Source organism: Aristolochia californica, unplaced genomic scaffold (genome assembly GCF_029961685.1).
Source record: "Aristolochia californica isolate CCGP_79_NKW_82.1479 unplaced genomic scaffold, dmAriCali1.0.hap1 SCAF_1, whole genome shotgun sequence".
Taxonomy (NCBI): domain Eukaryota; kingdom Viridiplantae; phylum Streptophyta; class Magnoliopsida; order Piperales; family Aristolochiaceae; genus Aristolochia; species Aristolochia californica.
This window is the reverse complement of record NW_027181770.1, coordinates 61,173,454-61,194,021: the sequence shown is the minus strand read 5'-3', so window position 1 is coordinate 61,194,021 and position 20,568 is coordinate 61,173,454. Positions and strand designations below refer to the sequence as shown.

Sequence of the window (20,568 nt, the reverse complement as noted above, 5' to 3'; positions counted from 1 at the left end):
TCGATTGCTCAACCTCAATAGCTCTTATTTATTTGTAGTTTTTAATACGTATGATCATTAAATACCTTTAGTTTCGTAGATATTGAGGGTTTAAGAGGTTCAACGAAACCTCACACTTTCTTTGTATTTTTTATATTCAAAACTCTGTGGGATCTAAGATCTATTGATCAATTTGATATTGTTGGTTTATCTAATTAATTTTTTAATTCAGGTTTGATTTAATTTAAATTTTTGATAAACATTGTCTTAGTGGATCTTTAAGCTCAAAATGGTAAGAGTGGTCAAAGTAACTTTGAGAAGGCGGTGGTTCAAATCCACCTAGATCTATCATGTTTCTTTATTAATTAATTATTCATTACGGAAGGATCCAACGTTTATAAATGACTAATTTACTAATTGTACTGTTACTTAGGTCTATGGCATACTATATGATACTTATTAACATAATATTTATGTAGATTAGGAGCCTAAAAATTGTATTACTAATTATTGAGTAAGCTTTGTGTTATTTAGGTTTGTAACATACTAATTGATCCTTATTAACACAATGTTTAACTACAATTAGAGTGTATGACAACACATTATAGAATGAAAACTTGCTATTAACATAATATTAAATTAATTCCTGTCATAGTATTAATGTTATCGGGCAACATAATATTTTTGTACATATTAACATAATGCTATTGTTATTTGTATATGGTGTCATGTGCAAATGAACAAAAATTATACTACTAATTCCAAAATGAATTTAGTATCATTTAGGTTTAATAATATTATACAAACTAATACACATTAACATGATGTTTAATTAAAATAGGAGCATAGGGCTATATATTACTAAATTGGAACTTACGACAACATATTACTAGAGCTATACATAATAGAGTATATTATTATTAGGTAATATAGTACCAAACCTATCGTACCACTTTGTTATATGATATGCATTACTTATGGGAAAAATGTAATATATCATTGGCATTGAAATAGTAGGTTACCCCAAATAAATTTGTATGGAGACTCACTGATATTATCCTCACTATTGATTCAAAATATAATTTTTATTATTTGAAAGATAACATTTACAAATATATAATATTACTATGTTAAATAGTAAATAATGACCATGTTACTTTATAGTAAAATACTATGTTATGGTCTACTCTAATACTATTATTAAATAAGTCAAATTGGTTGAGGAGGCATGAATTTTGGAGAGTTGGATCATAGAAAGGAGGGTTTAACTGAACTAATAATGTCAAACTGAAACTAGAGGCATTTTCATCCCAAAATCGACACAGTGTAATTTTGGTATTATTTAGTCAGTAATTGGTAAAATTATTTTTACTAAATTTAAATTCATAATTAAATTTCATGGCTCCTATCTAGTAGATCGCAAAGGAAAAACAGCTGCCACGGCGGGTCAATTAACGTTCCACAATCTCTGCCGCTACTCGAGATTCAAGAATCTCGTGTTTGCGACTCGGTTCTTACTTCTAAGTGGGTACACCCGGTAGGTGTCTTGTCCTCTTCGAGTTCGCAGCTCCAAAACGCCTCTTTTGTTGGTCCTCTGTCCCAGGACATAAGAAATTGATCCGTTTTCCTATCATGAAATATTATTCCAGCGCACTTCTCTTTTCTTATTTTTCTTCTATCTTCCACTTCATTCTGTTCCAGTTATTTTGAGCATTTGTAGTAGGTGAGTAGCTATGCTGGGCTATGTAAAACAGCTCATCTGCACCTCTTTTTTAGATTAAGCCCGTCTTCTTCTTTTACGACCAGCTCGGCTTCACCTGTTCTTCTCTTTGTTAGCTGTTCGCCGCATCTTCTCTTTCTACTCTGTGCCTTAAGAGGTCCTTCTCCTCATATTCTAATTCCTCTCTTATCGATGGCTTTCTGGGAAAGCCAATGTTAGTTGAGTTTGAGCTTTGAAATGCCTGTTTTTACATTTGGCCGCCAAGGGAAACGCCCCTATGGGTTCTGTTCTAAGGTGACAGCGGCAGTTATCTTGGGTCTCTGTTTTATTGTCATATGGTCGACATCTTCATCGCCTTCTGCTTCAGTATCCTCTCAAAGAAATAGCTTCACTGACATACTGGTACCTGTTCCAGTTGCAGACAGGAGAACTGGTGGTGGAAATGGAGATCTGGAACGAACAAGGAGGATAGATGCCGATGGGGACAGTGAAGGGAAGAGAGAAATGAGAAATGAAGTAACAATAGGTGAGAAGAAAGTTCCTGTTACCGACGAGAACAATGGAAATAAAGAACATGAAGGGGCAAGAAAGACAGGAATTACTAAGAAGCCGGTGATTCTCAGTCATTGGCCAGAGGAATCAGAAGTGAAGGAGCCCGAGGAGGCAAAGGAGGAAGAAGATGTACAAGAAGAAGAAAATGATCAAGATGGGAAAGTGGACACAGAGGCGGATGGAGATGGGGATGATCCAATTGGCTTCGCTGCGGAGGAATCTTTCGTGATGGAAGATGAACACTCCAGCTTAAAACCAACTGGAAAGAAGAAGAAGAGTAGAGGGCCTTTGTTTGATTCAAGAGCTCATCATAGTTGGAAAGCATGCAATGTAAGGACGGGGCACAGTTACATTCCCTGCATGGACACTGAAGGGGCAACTGGAAAGATGCAGAGATATCGTCATAAGGAGAGAAGTTGCCCTAAAACACCACCGATGTGCCTAGTTCCCCTCCCAGAGGGCTATGGGTTTCCCGTGAGATGGCCAGAAAGCAAATCTAAGGTATATACATTTACTTAACTGTTTGCATGATATTTTGAGGCCAACACAAAATTTATATCTTTTGGTTGAACTCTGCAGGTGCTATATAAAAATGTTGCCCACCCAAAACTCTCTGCATTCATTAAAACACAGAATTGGTTGAGTCAGTCCAATGAGTACCTCAATTTCCTCCAAAATCAATCTGAGTTCAATGGTGGGGCTAGTCACTATGTCAATTCTATCGAAGGGGTGCGTACGACCTTTTCCATTGCTAAAAGTTGTCACCAATATCTTTCCATCATTTTATACTGATAAACATTTACTGCAAAAACAAGATGGAAAACAGGATGTCTTTTTGGTGAAGAAGAAATTTCTTAGTTTCAACATAGACACATTGAATGCACTACTAACAATGATTAGCTTGAATGAGGTCAGAAAAAAAGATTAAGTTGCTTAAGAAATGCGACTGTCCTATTTGTTCCTTTTTATATCTATGACAAGTGTAAAGTATCTTTTTTAGGTGCTGAATTGATTTTTAATTTACAGATGGTACCAGACATTGAGTGGGGAAAAAATATTCGTTTAGTATTGGATATTGGCTGTAGAGATGCAAGCTTTGGTGCAGCTCTACTTGACAAGGCAGTTTTGACATTGTCGTGGGGGTTGAAGGATGATGAATTCAACTTGGCCCAGGTTGTGCTTGAACGTGGCTTCCCTGCCATTATTAGTATTTTGGCAACAAGAAGACTTCCTTTCCCTGCTGGTGTTTTTGATGCTATTCACTGTGGTGGATGCAGGATATCATGGCATCTCAATGGTTTGTATTTTGTAATTTATCCAGCCAATTTAAAAAAAATTTATCCAGCCAATTTATCGTGATTTTCTAACATGCACTATGAGTATCAGATGTGGATGACATTTGTTGAGATTTTGGCAGATCAGAGCAAATCTGTGCTTAACAAGCACTTTTTCTAAAACTTTTATTTTAATATTTCCATTCTCTCATAATTTTCATCCTCTTCTTTCCATCACACTCTTTTTTCTCTTTCTATCTAATAGTTTTATTACTTGCATTGTTGAAGCTGAACACCATTTACCCCTTTCAACACTCATTTGTCATCTTTTGTAGGTGGAAAGCTACTTCTTGAAATGAATAGGATTCTTCGACCAGGGGGATACTTTATTCTATCGACTGAACATGACAGTATTGAAGTCGAAGAAGGTGTTCCCTTATCAATTGTTTTTTCTTGCAATATATATATATATAGGGCTGATCCAATATTAGTGCAGAACATGCGAAATGCTATCTTAACCATCTGATCATGATCAACGGCTATCTCAGCCATTCGATCACCGTTTTCTCTCTCTCTCTCTCTATATATATGGAGGGCTGATCCAATACGGAAAGCCATTTGGTGTGAAATGCTATTTCAGCCGTCCAATCAACAGCTATCTCAGCCGTTTCGCATGTTTCGCACCAAATGACTTTTCATATTGGATCAGTCGTGTATATATATACACATTAAACATATACATATATATATATACACACACATACATACACATATACATGTATACATGTGTATATACATATATACACATACACATACACATATACATATATATACATATACATACATGTATATATATATATATACATACACACACACACACACACACACATATATATATATATATATTTAAACATGAGAGGGAATAAATGGACTAGGTTAGGACACCTTGATTTGTTTGAAGCAAATGATTGGATTTTGTGTAGAACAATGACCAACAATGGTGAAAGAATTCTAGAGCTTGGATGACTAAATCTAAGCAAAATAGAGTTCAAATCTTTCGGTTGATATTTGAATTATCAAAACCTTTCTCAAAAGACAACTAAGTTCAGACTCCCCTCCATGTTTCTTTACTATAATCCAATCACAGACATTTGTTAGAATTATGTAAGGGTGTTTTTGTCATTTCACTTTTCTATTAATCATTGTTTTGTTGAAATAGTGCTGAGTTATATTAAAAGGCTCAAATGAGCAAAATTACAAGGAAGGGGAGCTGTCCCAAACAATGAGAGATTGTTGGGAGGTTCCAAATTTAGCTAGCCTATAGCCACAAAATTGGCTGACCTAGGAATGTGATTCCAAGAACAATAAATGGAAGATACAATATTTGAAATAGAAGAAGTAATTGGCCAATGCCTCCAAGGGGGAGTGGCTGAATTAGAGCACCAACTTATGACCACTTTAGAGTCTCCCTCTATCAATAACTTCCCTTGAAGTCTGTCTTTGAAAGTCTTCAACCCAAGATGAAGAGCATTCACCTCCACGGTGGTAGAATTTGCAATGCCCATTGGCCCAACATAGGAGAAAATAGTTTCTCCACTGTGATTTCTGGAACCCCCCTCCCCTGCACCAACCGGACTTGGGCAACCCAAAGCACTTCCGTCGAAATTCAGTTTAATGCAATCTTTGGGGGGAGTTTCTCTCAAGCCAGAGACACCAGGGGATGTGAGCAAAACAAGGAGAGAGCAAAATCTTGCCAATTTTGGGGAGGCGAATCCCAAGTACCATCTGTAAAGTGCCAAATAGATCCTGATGGAGGCCTACCTGAATACCGATTTTTTGGAACCCAACCATCCAAACTCTCCATGAGAAGCCACAATGCAGAAGGATATGTTGTATTGACTCCTCACAAATGCCACATAGGGGGCAGGTAGCATCCAGGGCAGTGAAGCCTCTCCTGTGGAGATTGTCCGCCTTGAGGATTTGCTCTCTGATGGCTGTCCAAATAAAGAATTTAACTTTGTTAGGCGCTGAAAGTCTCCTGGCGAGGTTTGCTTTGTGCTTTGACAAACTGAGGAAAATGAGTTTCACCAGGAGGGACCATCCGCTAGGCCCAATTGCAACAATCCTCCTCGAAAAGGACTGAACCGAGAAGAATCAAATGAGGGGTCCTTGATCCAAACATAGTTGAATCGGAATGACGGGGGACCCCAACTGCTGAAGTGAGTGTCCACCATGATCGGCCAATGATCAGAGACAATCCGGTTAAGCACTTTACCAGTAACGCCACTATATAGTCGCATCCGATCTTCGCTGTCAAGAAATCGGTCAAGCTTTGAAAGCATAGGGGGGCTGCCTTTTGTTGGACCAAGTGAATATCTTCCCGGATAAAGCAATTTCATCGAGCTCCCTGCTTCCATTAAAGTCAGCAAAGAGCCTCATGGAGGTAGTAATCCTCCTAGACGACGTGGACTTCTCATGGTAGAATTGGGTCACATTGAAGTCACTAGCAAGCAAAAGTGGAACAAGCCATCTCTGACAAATCAACAGAAGGTCATCCCAGAAGAGGTATCTCTTGCTATGTCTAGAAGGCCCATAGACCCCCACGAGACACCGAATGTTACCTGAGCATTTGTCACGCAACTTTACTCCCAGTGCATAGCTACCTCGAAAGCTATCCATTACCTCAATGGTGCCGGTATCCCAGATGAGAAGGATGCCACCCGCTGAGCCAACGACATCCACAGTGATCCAGCTAGGTTCTCTCAGAGGCCAAATATCACGAACGAAGCCTAGCGGAAGTGACACCATCTTAGTCTCTTGAAGCACGGCAATGCTAGACTTAGTAGAGGCGAGGAGGCTACGAATAGACGCACAACGCCGCGATGAGCCAATTCCCTGAACCTTCTATGAGAGCACTGTTAAGTTGGGTCCAAGGCCCATCCCAAAATAACGAGCCAACTTAGGAAACCACTTTACCAACTAATAAACTCAAGATCTTTGTACTCACTAATCTATGTGGGACTATTCCTTAACACTCCCCCTCACGTGTAGACCCTCTTTTGTGGCTCTACAAGTGAATAATTTAGGAGTAGGCAGTTTAGGTGTATGCCTTCTTTTGTGGCTCTACAAGTGGATATTTTAGGTGTAGGCCTTCTTTTGTGGCTCTACAAGTGGATAGTTTAGGTGTAGGCTTTCTTTTGTGGCTCTACAAGTAGATAGTTTAGGTGCAGGCCTACATATGAGTACCCGCTCTGATACCATGTTAAGTTGGGTCCAAGGCCCATCCCAAAATGACTAGCCAACTTAGGAAACCTCTTTACCAACTAATAAACTCAAGATCTTTGTACTCACTAATCTATGTGGAACTATTCCTTAACAAGCAAAATCATTGATTATTTTGCTTTTTCTTTGACATTTCTGAGGGGTGGTTGTCCCCTGGAAGAGGCCATGTGAAGACTATTCCCATCAATTTTGCTAGCTCCATGATTTGTGCCTAGGTTTCCGGGTCGTACTTCTGCTGCTCTGATTGGAGCGCCTCTACGAACCTCTGAGATTGTTCTCCCGATTCCAGGAGACAAAAGGGCCCATCTTAGGATCCCGAGGGTGGCGAGCTTGAGCACTAGGTTCTTCCAAAAGTAATTGCCGCGGCTGCCCTCTGTTTCTCCTCTATGGTGGGTTGTGGGGGATTTTGAAGGCGGTCTTGAGGAGGTAGGGGGGGGGGGGGGAGGTTATCCGAAAGACATGCGGTGTCTTTTTTTTTTTTTTTTTTGAAATGATGTTTATTTTTATTAAGACAAAAGCTCAAAAGAGCAAATTACATAGGAGGGAAGCTTTCTAAAAAAATGAGAGATTGCTGGGAAGTTCCGAATTTTGCTAATTTATTAGCCAAAGAGTTGGCTGCTAGGAATGAGATTCCAATTACAAAGGATAAATGATACAATGTCAGCAGTACAATCTGTGATGGGCCAGTGGCGCCAAGGGGGGGAGCTGTCTTTGGAACACCAACTGATGATAGTCTTCGAGTCACCTTCAATGATTAACTTGCCATGGAGATGTTCCTTGAAAATTTGGAGGCCGAATAGAAGAGCACTAACTTCAATAGTATTAGAATCAACAATGCCCACCGGTCTAGCATAAGAAAGAATAGGGTCTCCATTGTGATCTCTGAAAACACTGCTTGCTCCAGCTGGCCCAGGACAACCAATAGCACTACCATCAAAATTGAGTTTAATGCAGTCACAAGGGGGAGGGTCCCAGATGGCCATAATCGAAGTCCTGGAGGGGCCAGTCATATGGGCATTCAAGCTCCAATTTTCCCGAAGAGAAACAACCGATAGAGCGGCAAATTCCTTTCTTGTATGAAGCCAGTTCGAGATGAGTCCAACGGCATGTGAAGCCGTGTTGTCTGGAGTGCAAGTTTTGAAGTTGAATCTCTGGTTATTTTGCTCAAGCAAAATGCACCATGATGTGGGGATAGAGGGGGGGGTGGCTTTTTCTGGAGTAAAGACGAGTTAGAGTGTCGGTAGGTTGTATTTGAGGGCTGGCTTGAGATTGGTTTGACAAGTTAATTTTTGGGGGAGGTTGAATGTGGTGAATGGTTGCATCATGTCTGAGGATGGGAGATATGCGGGGAGAACGTGGTGGGCATGGGGATAAACAAGGCTGAGGGGTTGGAGGGGCAGCAGCATGGCTCATGACAGGATTGCAAGGGGAAGACCGCACTTCCTAGAGAGGAATGAAGCCTGCACATGCTGTTCTCAATGCACTGCTAGGTTGTGGGGTATTGCCAACTGGCTTCACTACAATAGGGTGCTCCACGTGTCGGAAGTCAGACATAGTTCCAATGTTGATTCGAATCCAGAATCGAGCATTATCAACCAATACACATCTGAAATGCACTCCAACGCATTGTCGGAGGGGGTTGATGAGCACCTGGGCCTCATCAAGTCGATGCTAGTGCTCAGTAAGTGGGTTCGAAGCATTGATGGATCCGAACTCCTCCATGATGCCGGAGACGACCAAAGGCTGCCAAAGCTCCATTGGCAAACCTGTTATGGTCACCCATTGCCCGAAGTGACTGGGTGGCGTTGATGGAAGCCATTCAGTTATTCCTAGGATTCCTGAAGGGAGATAAGGAGCGAGGGTGCGGGCCGCCAATGTGTCCGGTTGGGCATGGAAATGTACAAGCCAGGTTTGGGGGCCGAGGAAGGAGATTCTGGGGGTGTATGTGAGGTTTAGCTGTTCCAACAACCACTGGAGAATGATGGATTTGTCTATTTCGGGGGTGGAGTGGATGATAATAGATCGTGCCAGGGCAAGCCGCCCGTCACGGAGAAGGTTGGGGGTAGGTGAATGATTTTCTGAGCCTCGAAAGGGGAGGAGGGTGCTGGTTTAGAGAAGCTTACAATGGTAGTCTTTTTTGGAGGGAATGGTTCGGGGTGCTTTGGGGGAGGAGAGAGAAGGGGAGAGAAAGGTCGTGTGTGGGAGAAAAGGTTTTGGTGAGGCTTGGGGAAAAGAGGTGGAAGAGGTGGAAAAGATTCTGAGTTTGATAAGATTTTGGAAGGCTTTGGAAGCAGCAGTAAGTTAGAAATCATTTTAGAAACATAAGGTTCAAGTTTGATATGATTCTGAGTTGTATTGAGTTGTGAGCATTTAAGTTATGAGGGGTGTTGTTGTGTTGTAATCAACAATCATTTAAAGCTCTTTAAATAAGAAAAAAGGGTCAAAGTTTTTACCCAATGAGTGCACTATGAGATAATCGGTGAGCTCTGTTTGCAAGAGCTTTCTAGGTGTTTTCTCTTCCTTTTTTTCTATGTTTTCACATCGTCCTGGAAAAGGGAATCTCAAGATTTCATCATATTGAGGCTAAAGGTCAGACTTTTTCTTTTTGTTGTGTCATAACCTTGGGGTTGATGGTTGGTACTGCCAAGTGAGTAGTTTTATATGAATTTTTTACCTCTAAAGCGATTACTTATTGGAAAATTTCCAACCTTTCTCTCACAGAGTATATCTGTGACTTTTGCCTACATCATCATATTGGGAGCCTGCATCATCCTATTTTATGACAATTTATTGAGTTTTTTGTGTTGATTATCTCTGCTGCACCTTGAATTGGATAGTTGTAATTGAGTTCAAGTTTTTTCTTACCCTTATTGTTCTGGTATGGGTTCCACATAATTTGCACTGGCTTTACATTGAGATTTTTGGAAGTTTTTTGGTCTGATTACTTCGGTTTAGTATGGCTCTCTAGAGAGGTGTTTACACCAGCTAGAAACACTGGTACTTTGATGGACAGGATACAATTGTGATTACTATTGATTTTTTTTTTTTTTTTTTTTTTTTTTTGAATATGATGCTTCATTAAAAGAGGGAAGGAAGATACAAACTAAAAGAGAGTTCCCCTAATGAAAAGAGATTGTAGGGGTAACTTCTTGTTTAGCTAAAGAGTCAGCAATACCATTTGCAAATCTAGGTTCATGTGACCAAAAACAATCAAGAGAGGAAGTAATCTTCATTATTTGATGAAAAATTCTCCAATAAAACCAAGGAGGGTCTTTAACTTTTGAATGCCAGTCAATACCACCTCAGAATCTCCTTCAATAATCAGTTGAATATTAAAGTTGTCCCGAAAAGTCACAAGACCTTGAAGAGGAGCAGACATTTCAGCATTGGTAGGGTCTGAAATTCCAAGCGGTCCTAAAAATGTTAGAAGCTGAATACCCATTGAATCTCGAATAACTCCTCCAATTCCTGCTTGATTAGGATTACCAAAAGAACTACCGTCAAAGTTGAGTTTTAAATAATCAATAGGAGGTGGACTCCTGCTAAACATGATAGGAGGATGAATTGGAACTGTCATATGAGCAATGATATTCCAATTATGTCGAAGAAAAATATCTCTCGTGGTGCTAAACTCAGATTGTGTGTGAAGCCAGGAGGAGATATGTCCTATAATCATTGATGCAGTCTTATTTTCAGGTCTGAATTTGCTACTAAACCTTCTGTAATTTCTCTCTTTCCAAATACCCCAAGGGATATGAGCTAAGCAAGCTGATATCATAAGCTTTCCCAATTTTTGAATCCTAAAGTCAAGAGTCATTTTTCACATTCCAATGAGAGTCATTGGGATGCAAAACTGAATTCCAATCTTATCAAGAACATGAGTCCAAATCTTCCAAGCATAAGGACAGTGTAACAATAAATGATTTACTGTTTCATCAAACTCATTGCATAACGGACAGAGGGGACAATAGAATCTTGTTCAAAAGTGCACACCATAGGAAGAAACGAACCTTTAGGGGACTAGAAGTCCTCCAAGCAACAACTGCATCATGATAAATATCATTGTTAATCCATTCACTGAGATATTTATATTTCGAAGAGACTGAAAACAGACCACTATTATCACTCATCCATATCATTTTGTCTTGTTTATCTTCATTATATCTGAACTATACTAAGTTCTTCCATTAGATTAGAAACCAGATTTGTTTCTAATTCATTCAGACCTCTTCTAAATTGAAATTCCATGATTCATTATCTGTCCAAACTTGCTGAACAGTGGCCTTATAGCACATACTTATCCTTTTTAACATGCTATATCTATCATAGAAAGGCTCCTTATCAGTCCACCAATCAGACCAAAATCAAATCTGGTTACCACATCCCACATAGAGCCTTACACCTTTTTCAAACAGTGGAATAAAAAGATTTCCAAAGTGAGGAAAGATTTTGTCTTCTTCCCACTTGAGTTCACCAAAAATCTGAAAAACCTATCTTAGTGGCTACCATAGATCTCCAAATTAGCTGAGGAGAATTATTGAAGTTTTATAACCACTTAAGGAGGAGGGCTTTATTCATTGTTTGTGTGATCCGAATCCCCAATCTTCCATGGGATTTTGCTTTGCAAACATCAGTCCAGGCCACAAGATGATACTTAAAGTCCTCATTTAAAAATGCTCTAGTGTGCGCCGAGAGAAATTCGAAATGACTGAGTGAGAGAGGGTGGCCCCACAGGTCACCGTTCCTGGCCCTGGCCCCACTGGACACCCACCTGCCGGCAACCTTGCCATCGACATCTCTGACGACAGCCACCGACGCTCCGAGGCTGTGCTCCGAGCGTCATCGAGCTACAAAGTCGTTGTCTCTAACAGCGGTAGCAAGGTCTCTGGCGAAGACATTAGAAACCCTTCTGGCGAACAGCGGTTGACGTCGACGGAGCCCAAGAATGCAAAATGGACGACCGTATCCCGGCGAAGAAGAAGACAACAGTTATTTCGATTTTCATATGGGAAAAATCGAGTTACGGTTGAAAGGGTCGTCCGGAGCTCAGGAATTGTCGTGAGGATCAGTTCGGCGAGCGGGATGAAGCTCTCCTTCGTTTGCGTCTCCACAACAGTCATTTCAGCCTTCGTCCAGAAGTTCCTTCGCTGTACGGAAGATAAATCGAGGAGGACACGCGAACTATGGTCTGGAAATACGATTTCCTCTTCTCCGTGACCTCTCTCCGTGGTCACCATGACTGCAGAATCACGCACCGACGAGGGAGCACAATCCTTGCTTGCCTCTTCATCCCAGAGAGCATGAACTCCGGCTTCGGCTAGAACGAATTGCCAAAAGCTCTCTGAAGCTTTTCTCTGGCACCAGTGAGTTTTCCGGCGACAATACCCTGGCTTTACCTCCTCTCCTTCCCGAGACTCACCAAAACCTTTTCTCCCACACGCGACCTTTCTCCCCCTTTATCTCTCCTCTCCCGAAACACGCCGAACCATACCCTCTGCAAAAGCTTACTCCAGTAAGCTTCTCTGAACCAGCACCCTCCTCTCCCCTCACTAAGCCCCAAAAAATCATTCGTTTACCCCCAAACCTTCTCTATGATGGGCGGCTTGCCTTGGCACGGTCTATTACCATACATTCCACCCCCAAAACCGATAAATCCAACATTCTCTAGTGGTTGTTGGAGCGTCTAAACCTCACATACACCCCCAAAATCTCTTTCCTCATCTCCCAAACCTGGCTCGTACACTTCCGTACTCAACCGGAGACAATCGCGGCCCGCGCCCTCACTCCTCATTCCCCTTAAGGGATCCTGATAATAACTGAATGGCTTCCATCAACGCCATCCAATCAGTTCGGGCAATGGGTGACCATAACAGATTTGCTAATGGAGCTTTGGCAGCCTTTGGTTTTCTCCGGCATCATGGAGGAGTTCGGATCCATCATTGCTTCAGACGCACTTACTGAGCATTGGCATCGACTTCATGCCATCAACCCCCTCCGACAATGTGATGGAGTGCATTTCAAATGTGTATTGGTTAATAATGCTCGATTCTTGATCCGAATCGACATTGGAACTATGTCTGACTTTTGACACGTGGAGCACCCTACTGTCGTGAAGCCAGTTGGCAATACTATCCCACAACTTGGCGGTGCATTGAGAACAGCGTGTGCTGGATTCACTTCTCCCCAGGAAGTGCGGTCTTCCCCTTGCAGTCTTGTCACGAGCTGTGCTGCTGCCCCTCCGGATCCCCAACCTCTCGTCCCCATGCCCACCACGTCCTTCTCGCATATCTCCCATCCCTAGATAGGATACATCCCTTCATCACATTCAACCTCCCCCAGAAATTAACTTGCCAGACCAATCCTGAGCCAGCCCTCAGATACAACCTACCGGCACTCACCTCGTCTTTACTCCAGAAAAAAGCCACCCCCCTCTATCCCCACATCTGAAGGACGCTGCATGTCTTTTGGATAACCCTTCCATTCCTTTAAATCCAACATTCCCCAATATTTTCACCCTAGAAATCACCCTCCCGAGCATGGACTCACTCCCCCATCCCCACCCCGCCACCCAGCCCTCTTATCCTATCATTCCGACGCTAAGTCTAGGACTAGTGTGCATGCTCCTCAAGACCGCCGTCAAAATCCCCCTCAACCCACGGTAGCTACATACCAGAGGAGAAACAGAGGGCAACCGCGACAATTACTTCAGGGGGAGCCTAGTGCTCAAGCTCGCCTCCCTCGAGATCCTGAGACGGGCCTTTTCATCTTCCCGGAACCGGGAGAACAATCTTAGAGGTTCGTAGAGACGCTTCAACCCGAGTAGCACAAGTACGACCTGGAAACCTGGGCACAAATTGTGGAACTAGCAAAAATGATGCGAACTGTCTTCACAGGGCCTATTTTGGGGGACAACCACCCTTCGGAAAAGTCTAAGAAAAAGCAAAAAATCAATGATTGTACTCTCATGGAACGTTCGTGGAATTGGCTCATCACGGCATCGTGCGTCTATTCGTAGCCTCCTCGCCTCTTCTAAATCTAGCATTGCCGTGCTTCAAGAGACTAAGGTGGCGTCTCTTTCGCTCGGCTTCGTTCGTGATACTTGGTCTCTGAGGAAGCCCAGTTGGATCTCTGTGGATGCTGTTGGCTCGACAGGTGCCATCCTTCTCATCTAGGAGACCGACACCATTGAGGTGATGGATAACTTTCGGGGAAGCTATGTGCTGGGAGTGAAGCTGTGTGACAAGTGCTTAGGTAGCATTTGGTGTCTCGTGGGGGTCTTTGCCCCTTCTAGACATAGCGAGAGATACCTCTTGTGGGACGACCTTCTGTCTGTTTGTTAGAGATGGCCTGTTAGAGACGACCTTTTGGATCGAGGTTTGTGGTGTGGGAAATTTAAGATGCAACCTCTGGAGCGGTGACGGAAGGAGCAAGATGAGGGATCATCGTCAATCGGGAAGAAGGCCCTATCGAAATTTGGGAAGCAGGAGAAAAATCGTCCCCTACATCTCGGCAAGACAGATGCTGTGCTTACTCCTGACACTGTGTTTCCGCAGCAAACAGACAGAGGCAATCCGCAGGCGACAACGGAGGATGGACCTTGGAGCACAGTGAAAGGAAAAACAACCAGAAGGAAAGAAAATGGGAAGCCGGGAGACAGAACATGGCGATACGGCGACTCTGCGATCACAATGACTTCAAATTAGCAGCGAAATAACAAGGTGGTGAGAATCATGGTACGGAACGGCCGGAAAAGTTCTTTTATCTCGATTCCCATGGCTGCACTCTTGGATTTCGCCCGCTGCCTGGAAGATGCTCTTGCCGGCCACGACCTGAGACTTCGGGAACTCAGAATTGGAGACATCTCTTTCTTCCTCTTTGTATTCAGGAAATATGGCGTCCGAGAACTGAAGGTGATACAGAGACGAGAGCTCACCATAATGGCTTGAGTATACCTACCGGAGACGCTCGGGCAGATCCAGTGCTGGAAGGAGATGCGAGCCGTAATTCTGGAAATCGTAGAGAAGCATTCTATATATTTCAAGCTGACGATGGGGAAAATAAACCTTCCTCGCATCAATGATCCTCGAAATTTCCCCCTGTTAACCCAATCCACTCAAAACCATCAAGCCTCCCAACCACCGTCCCCCGTATCACCCCCCCCTACTTTCTCCCGCACGACACAACAACTCCCTACCATAGATTTACTGCCCGAAATCTTCGAAAATGGAAAGAAAAACCTCACTACCGGCTTGATCGTAGAATCAACCTCTGAGAAGTGGAATTGCGACAACCTCAAGATTTGGTTCGGAGATTTCTTTCGAACACAGACCATGGTAGCGAGGATGGAGCCACGGAAATGGCTGGTTCTTCCACAATCGATGGAGGAGATGGAAGTAATCCTGGAAAACAGGAACTGGCTCCAAGAAGATGACCTATGTGTTTCACAGTGGACAAAAACTACAATATGCAAGCCCCTTAGCCAATGGATCTCGATCCTCGGCCTTTCGATCGAGCTGTGGACGATGAAGGTTCTCCACGAGATTTTTGCAACCTTCGGAAAGATCATCAAGTGGTCGGACGCCACAATGGAGGGAACAAACCTTGAAGTTGCGAAGGCATTCGTCGATCCAAACTCATGCTGGAGCGGGAAGTGTTTCCAAAAGCTTTGTTGCGGGGGAAATTTCGTGTGGATAAAGGTATCTTTTGAGGACCTCTGCATACTGTGTCCACCGGAACGTTGCCGGACGCGAGGAAGAAGAAGCACGACCTCAGACTCAGCCTCTCAGAGCACTGAATGAGTCAACTCCGGAGACATGAGTCCGAATATCTCCCACTCAGGTGAGTCATCCCCATTCCTGAGTCTTGACTCAATTCTAAATTCAAAATATCTTTCAGCAAAGAGCTATCCCGGGATTTCCCCTATCCCGAGACCCACTGACTATGAGTCAAAATTTTCAAAATTAATCCCGTCCCCCTCATCTGGGAAGATGGGATACGAGCGCGTAACCCCTCTGTCGAGAACCACTTACGGTGCGTCAGAGGGTGCCCTCCCGAGGAATACTGATGGCGTGTCAGAGCTATTTAATTCAAATCTGCCTTTCCTATCTGGGAAGACGGGAGGTGTGGTACCAAATACTCTAATCTCGGGTCCAACTTTTGAAAAAAACAAATGGGGGTAACGTTTCAGATCAGCTCCCTTCCGGAAATTTTAAAAACCACAACCCACTTTCAAATTCAAAGTTGATGAATCAGGAAGCCTCTCCGAAATCAGTTTTTGCCTCAGAAAGCGAGCCTACCCACCCCCTGAGTGCACAGGGTACGCAGAATGAGCTTCAGCCCGTCCCTGATTCTCTTGAACAGTGTTCTGATTATGGCTGTTCTTCTCGTACCGGCATGGCTGATTTTGAAAATTCCGGAAATATCCTCTCTTTTCTCTCACCCTCCCCCACACCTGTCAAAAATCTGCCACCTGATTCCCATTTCCAGAAATACCCTTCCCCCCAAAAAGACTATCCCAATGGCCCTGACACGCAGAATGTTGAACTCGATGGGTACAAGCAGGGTAGTCAACCCCGGATTACAGAAAACCGTAAGGAGGACTCTAATATCAGTCTTGAAGATAGCTCCTCAAGTCAAACAAAGGGCCCAAAAACTCTCTCAGGAACTGAGCTTGATATGGACTCTCAAACTAGAAGAACAGAGAGGCAGATGGAATCCACCCAAACTCTGAATACTCACATGGAGACCGCCAATCTGAACTTTTCCAACTCAACTCTAGAAATACCCTCCACTCCACCCTCTCCACCTATCCTGACCCAAAACAGAAGAAGAAGAAGACAAGTGGAAACTGCCCTACAAAGGAGGCAATCTAACAGACTGGCTAAGAAGATAAGCATGGTTAAAACATCTCCCACTCCAAATGATAGCTGTTGAAGGCCTTCCAAGTTCAAAGTCATAAATATGACGATGAAACATGGCAAAATATGATGAGATTGGCTAGCATATTGGGGGTTGTTTACAAGGGTCAGTTACCGGGAGACACAATCACATCAGGAGTACAAAACCGAGATAGTAAATGATTTTGCTCTCGTGGAATGTCAGAGGTATTGGCGCCGCCCGAAAGCGCGACATGATATCAGGTTTCCTCCCTCAATTCAAGGCTTCTATAATAATCCTCCAAGAAACCAAATGCCAAGAAATGACTGATGCCATCGCAAAAGAGCTCTGGTCGTGTCCCTCAATTAAATGGGAAGCTGTGGATGCTATTGGTCACTCAGGAGGTATTCTTCTAGCATGGGACTCAACTTTCTTTGACTCTATCAACATCATTAAGGGGCAGTATTCACTGGGTATTCAATTTCGTGATCTCTCCTTCGGGAAACTCTGGTGTGTGGGAGGAATATATGGTCCGACCAGATACAAAGATCAGAACTCTTTTTGGGAGGAACTTAATACTCTTAAGCAGAATTGGAATCTCCCGTGGATCTTTGCAGGAGATTTCAACGCTACCCGATATTGTCAAGAAAAAAAGTCTCCGGCAATCCGAATTTCGGCCTCTATGCGAGGCTTCTCTGATTTTATTGGGGGGTGTGGGCTGGATGAGATTTCCCTATCTGGGAAGAATTACACGTGGTCAAATGGACAACAACAACCAATTCTATCGAAACTATACCAATTCTTGGCTTATCATGACTGGATGCAGATGTTTGAGAACGTCATAGGAAGAGTCCTCAATAAGGTGGGATCTGATCATTGGCCTATTATGCTGACTACCACATTTGAAAAATGGGGACCCTCGCCTTTCCGTTTTGAAAACTCTTGGCTTATGGAGGAAAATTTTGAACAACTTATCAATGATTGGTGGGATGCGGGGCCAAACCTTGGTAGAAGGGAGTGGGCGTTCCCTCTAAAGTTGCGGTACTTAAAAGAGAAAATTAAAGAGTGGGCCAAGAGTAGACATACTTCTCTGTTAGTTGAGAAAGGATCTCTTATCTCTCAGATTGAGACACTAGACCTGGTGGAGGAACAAAGACACTTAAATCCTGATGAAGTCTCTCGCCGAAGCTCTTTAAACAATAAGCTAAAAATTATCCTGCACCAAGAGAGGATCCGGTGGAAGCAACGTGCCAGGTTTAGATGGTTAAAGGGAGATGCAAATACAAAGTTTTTTCATGCCATTGCCTTGGCAAAAAGGAGATCCAACCGAATTACCTCATTATGCATCAACAATGAGGTAACATCGTGTCAAACCTCAATTACTAATGAGTTGGTTCAGTTTTTTACAGGTTTATATTCGGAGGAGTGTACCAACAGGCCGAGGTTTCAGCACATCAATTTCTCCCGAATCTCCACAACAGCGCCTCACTTCTTGAATCCCCTTTCTCGTCTGAAGAAATTGAGCAGGCAGTATTGGGCATGGAAAGCGACAGAGCTCCGGGTCCTGATGGATTTAATGGAGACTTTTTGAAAAATTTTTGGCCCAAGATTAAGGAAGATATCAATGATATGATCGGAGGTTTTTACAGAAATGGCATAACATTCCGCAACATCGGTGCATCTTTTATCACTTTGGTCCCAAAGAAAACAACTGTGGAAAAACCAGAAGACTTCCGCCCTATCAGTTTGGTCTCGAGTGCATAAAAAATTATTGCAAGACTCCTAGCTCATTGTTTGAAGATTTTGCTTCCTCTTGTCATCCACAAAGGGCAGGGCACTTTCCTCAAGGGAAGAGAAATTTTCGACTCCACAATGGCTGCGCACGAGCTTATGGATCACTTCAAGCATAACCAGGAGCCGAGAAATGCCCTCAAGATTGATCTCGAAAAAGCTTTTGACCTTGTTAACTGGACCCTGGTGGATGAAACAATGGAAAAAATGGGAATTGGAGAAAAATGGCGTTTTTGGATAAAAAGCTGTGTGGGCTCAGCAACCTACTCCCTGATCCTCAATGGTTCGGTATGCGGTTATTTTAAAGGCACGAGGGGAATAAGACAAGGTGACCCTCTATCCCCACTTTTATTCAACATAGTAGCAGAATTTCTCTCAGCCATGTTCTATTCGGCAGTTGACCTTGGATGGCTCTCCCCAACCAGTTCTCAACAGGCCTTCAATATACCGATTTTGCAATATGCGGATGATACCATAATTTTTGGCAACGGTGATATGGATACTGCTAGGAGGATAAAAGCAGTATTAGGGCTCTTTGAAATTGCATCAGGTCAGAAAGTTAATTGGAGGAAGACCTCTCTCATTGGTTTTAATGTGAGCCTAGAAGATCTTGAAGAGATGGCAAATCTATTTGGATGCTCTACGGCTACGCTTCCAGCGAAGTAGCTTGGTCTTCCTCTGTTTCATGGGCGTATTTCCCAAAATCTGTGGATCCCAGTGGTTGAAAAGATTGAATCCAGGTTAGCCAGTTGGAAGGGGCGGTTACTTAGTAAGGCAGGCAGACTAATTCTCCTTAAATCTTGTATTGCTGGCATCCCAAACTATGCACTATCTTTTCTGCCTTGCCCATCCTCAGTTTACAAAGCCATAGATAAAATGAAAAGAAGATTCCTATGGAGAGGATCAAGTGACTCTTTTAAATATCATTTGGTCAAATGGAATGAAGTCTGCTTACCTAAAAGATTGGGAGGACTAGGGCTTCGAAAATCAAAAGAAACGAACAAAGCCTTAATGCTTAAATGGATTTGGAAGTACAACACAAATTCCTCCAATCTTTGGAAGGATATGGTTCGCGTCAAGTTGGGCTGGAATATGCCATGGTGGATGGCTGGAGGAAACTGGAGAGGACTATCCTCAATATGGAGATCTATTTTTTTGCTTTTTCTCATCAGCCTGTAGATTTTTTGTGAGTAATGGAAGATCTCTTAAATTTTGGGGGTGGACAGGACAAGCACCTTTACGGAACTCTTTCAGCACTCCTTTCCTTCTCTCCACTCACAAGGAAATTACAGTTGCGGATGCTTTTGAGGGAGGGAATGTGAACCTACACCCCCGAAGGGGTTTAACAGACATGGAGGCCATGGAAGCCAACAACCTTTTAGATGCTTTGAATCATGTCAGAATTTGGCCTTCCAATGAAGACAAACTCATTTGGTGGCCTGACAAAAGTGGAAAATTCTCAGTTGCTTCGGCATATGGATACATCAACGGTTGGGATCCGACGCAAAGGGAGCATGACATCAACTTCGTCTGGAATCTATGTGCCCCCCCTAAGGTAAATTTTTTCATGTGGAGTGCCCGCCAAAGTAAAATTCTCATGGCTGATGTGCTTAGAAGAAGAGTCACCCATCTATAGATCGACTATGCCCTTTCTGCCACAATGAAGATGAATCCACCAGTCATACTCTTCTTCAGTGCCAGTTCTCATGGATTGTGTGGACCTCTATTTTAAGCAAATTGGAGATTCAATTTTGTATTGCTGTCGACCTGATAAGCTTTTGCAAGTCGATCTTGGGATATCCCCTTCCTGGCCTCGGTAAATTGATTATCTTAGCTTGTGTTAGCTTCGTTCCATGGGGGCTTTGGAATGAACGGAATAGAAGGCGGTTTGATACTAAAAGCGAATCTGAGGCTAGAGTTGTTGATAGAGTGACAGGGCAAATATCAACCTGGTTATTGACAAAAAAAACCCCTCTCCTCTTTCAAAGACACTGACATTCGAGACAACTGGAGCAATTTGGCGAGGATGCACATTGGAGCTAAAATCCCAGTTATGCAAGAATGGACCCCTCTGGAAATTGGCTACCTAAAACT

The 20,568-nt window shown here is 43.0% G+C and overlaps 1 protein-coding gene across 3 annotated transcripts in view; it reads left to right on the top strand.

Moving 5' to 3' along the window:
• Nucleotides 1-1,581: 1,581 nt before the first annotated feature.
• LOC137954666 (probable methyltransferase PMT28) overlaps nucleotides 1,582-20,568 on the top strand; it is a 30,257-nt gene continuing 11,270 nt past the window's right edge. For 2 of the 3 annotated variants that reach the window (XM_068801687.1, XM_068801688.1), the window contains exons 1-4: nucleotides 1,582-2,752; nucleotides 2,831-2,980; nucleotides 3,278-3,548; nucleotides 3,861-3,953. In XM_068801687.1, the coding sequence (XP_068657788.1) occupies nucleotides 1,937-2,752; nucleotides 2,831-2,980; nucleotides 3,278-3,548; nucleotides 3,861-3,953 (1,330 nt within the window). In that variant the 5' untranslated portion in view covers nucleotides 1,582-1,936. The remainder of the gene's footprint in view (nucleotides 2,753-2,830; nucleotides 2,981-3,277; nucleotides 3,549-3,860; nucleotides 3,954-20,568) is intronic. The other variant, XM_068801686.1, reaches the window with a different exon arrangement.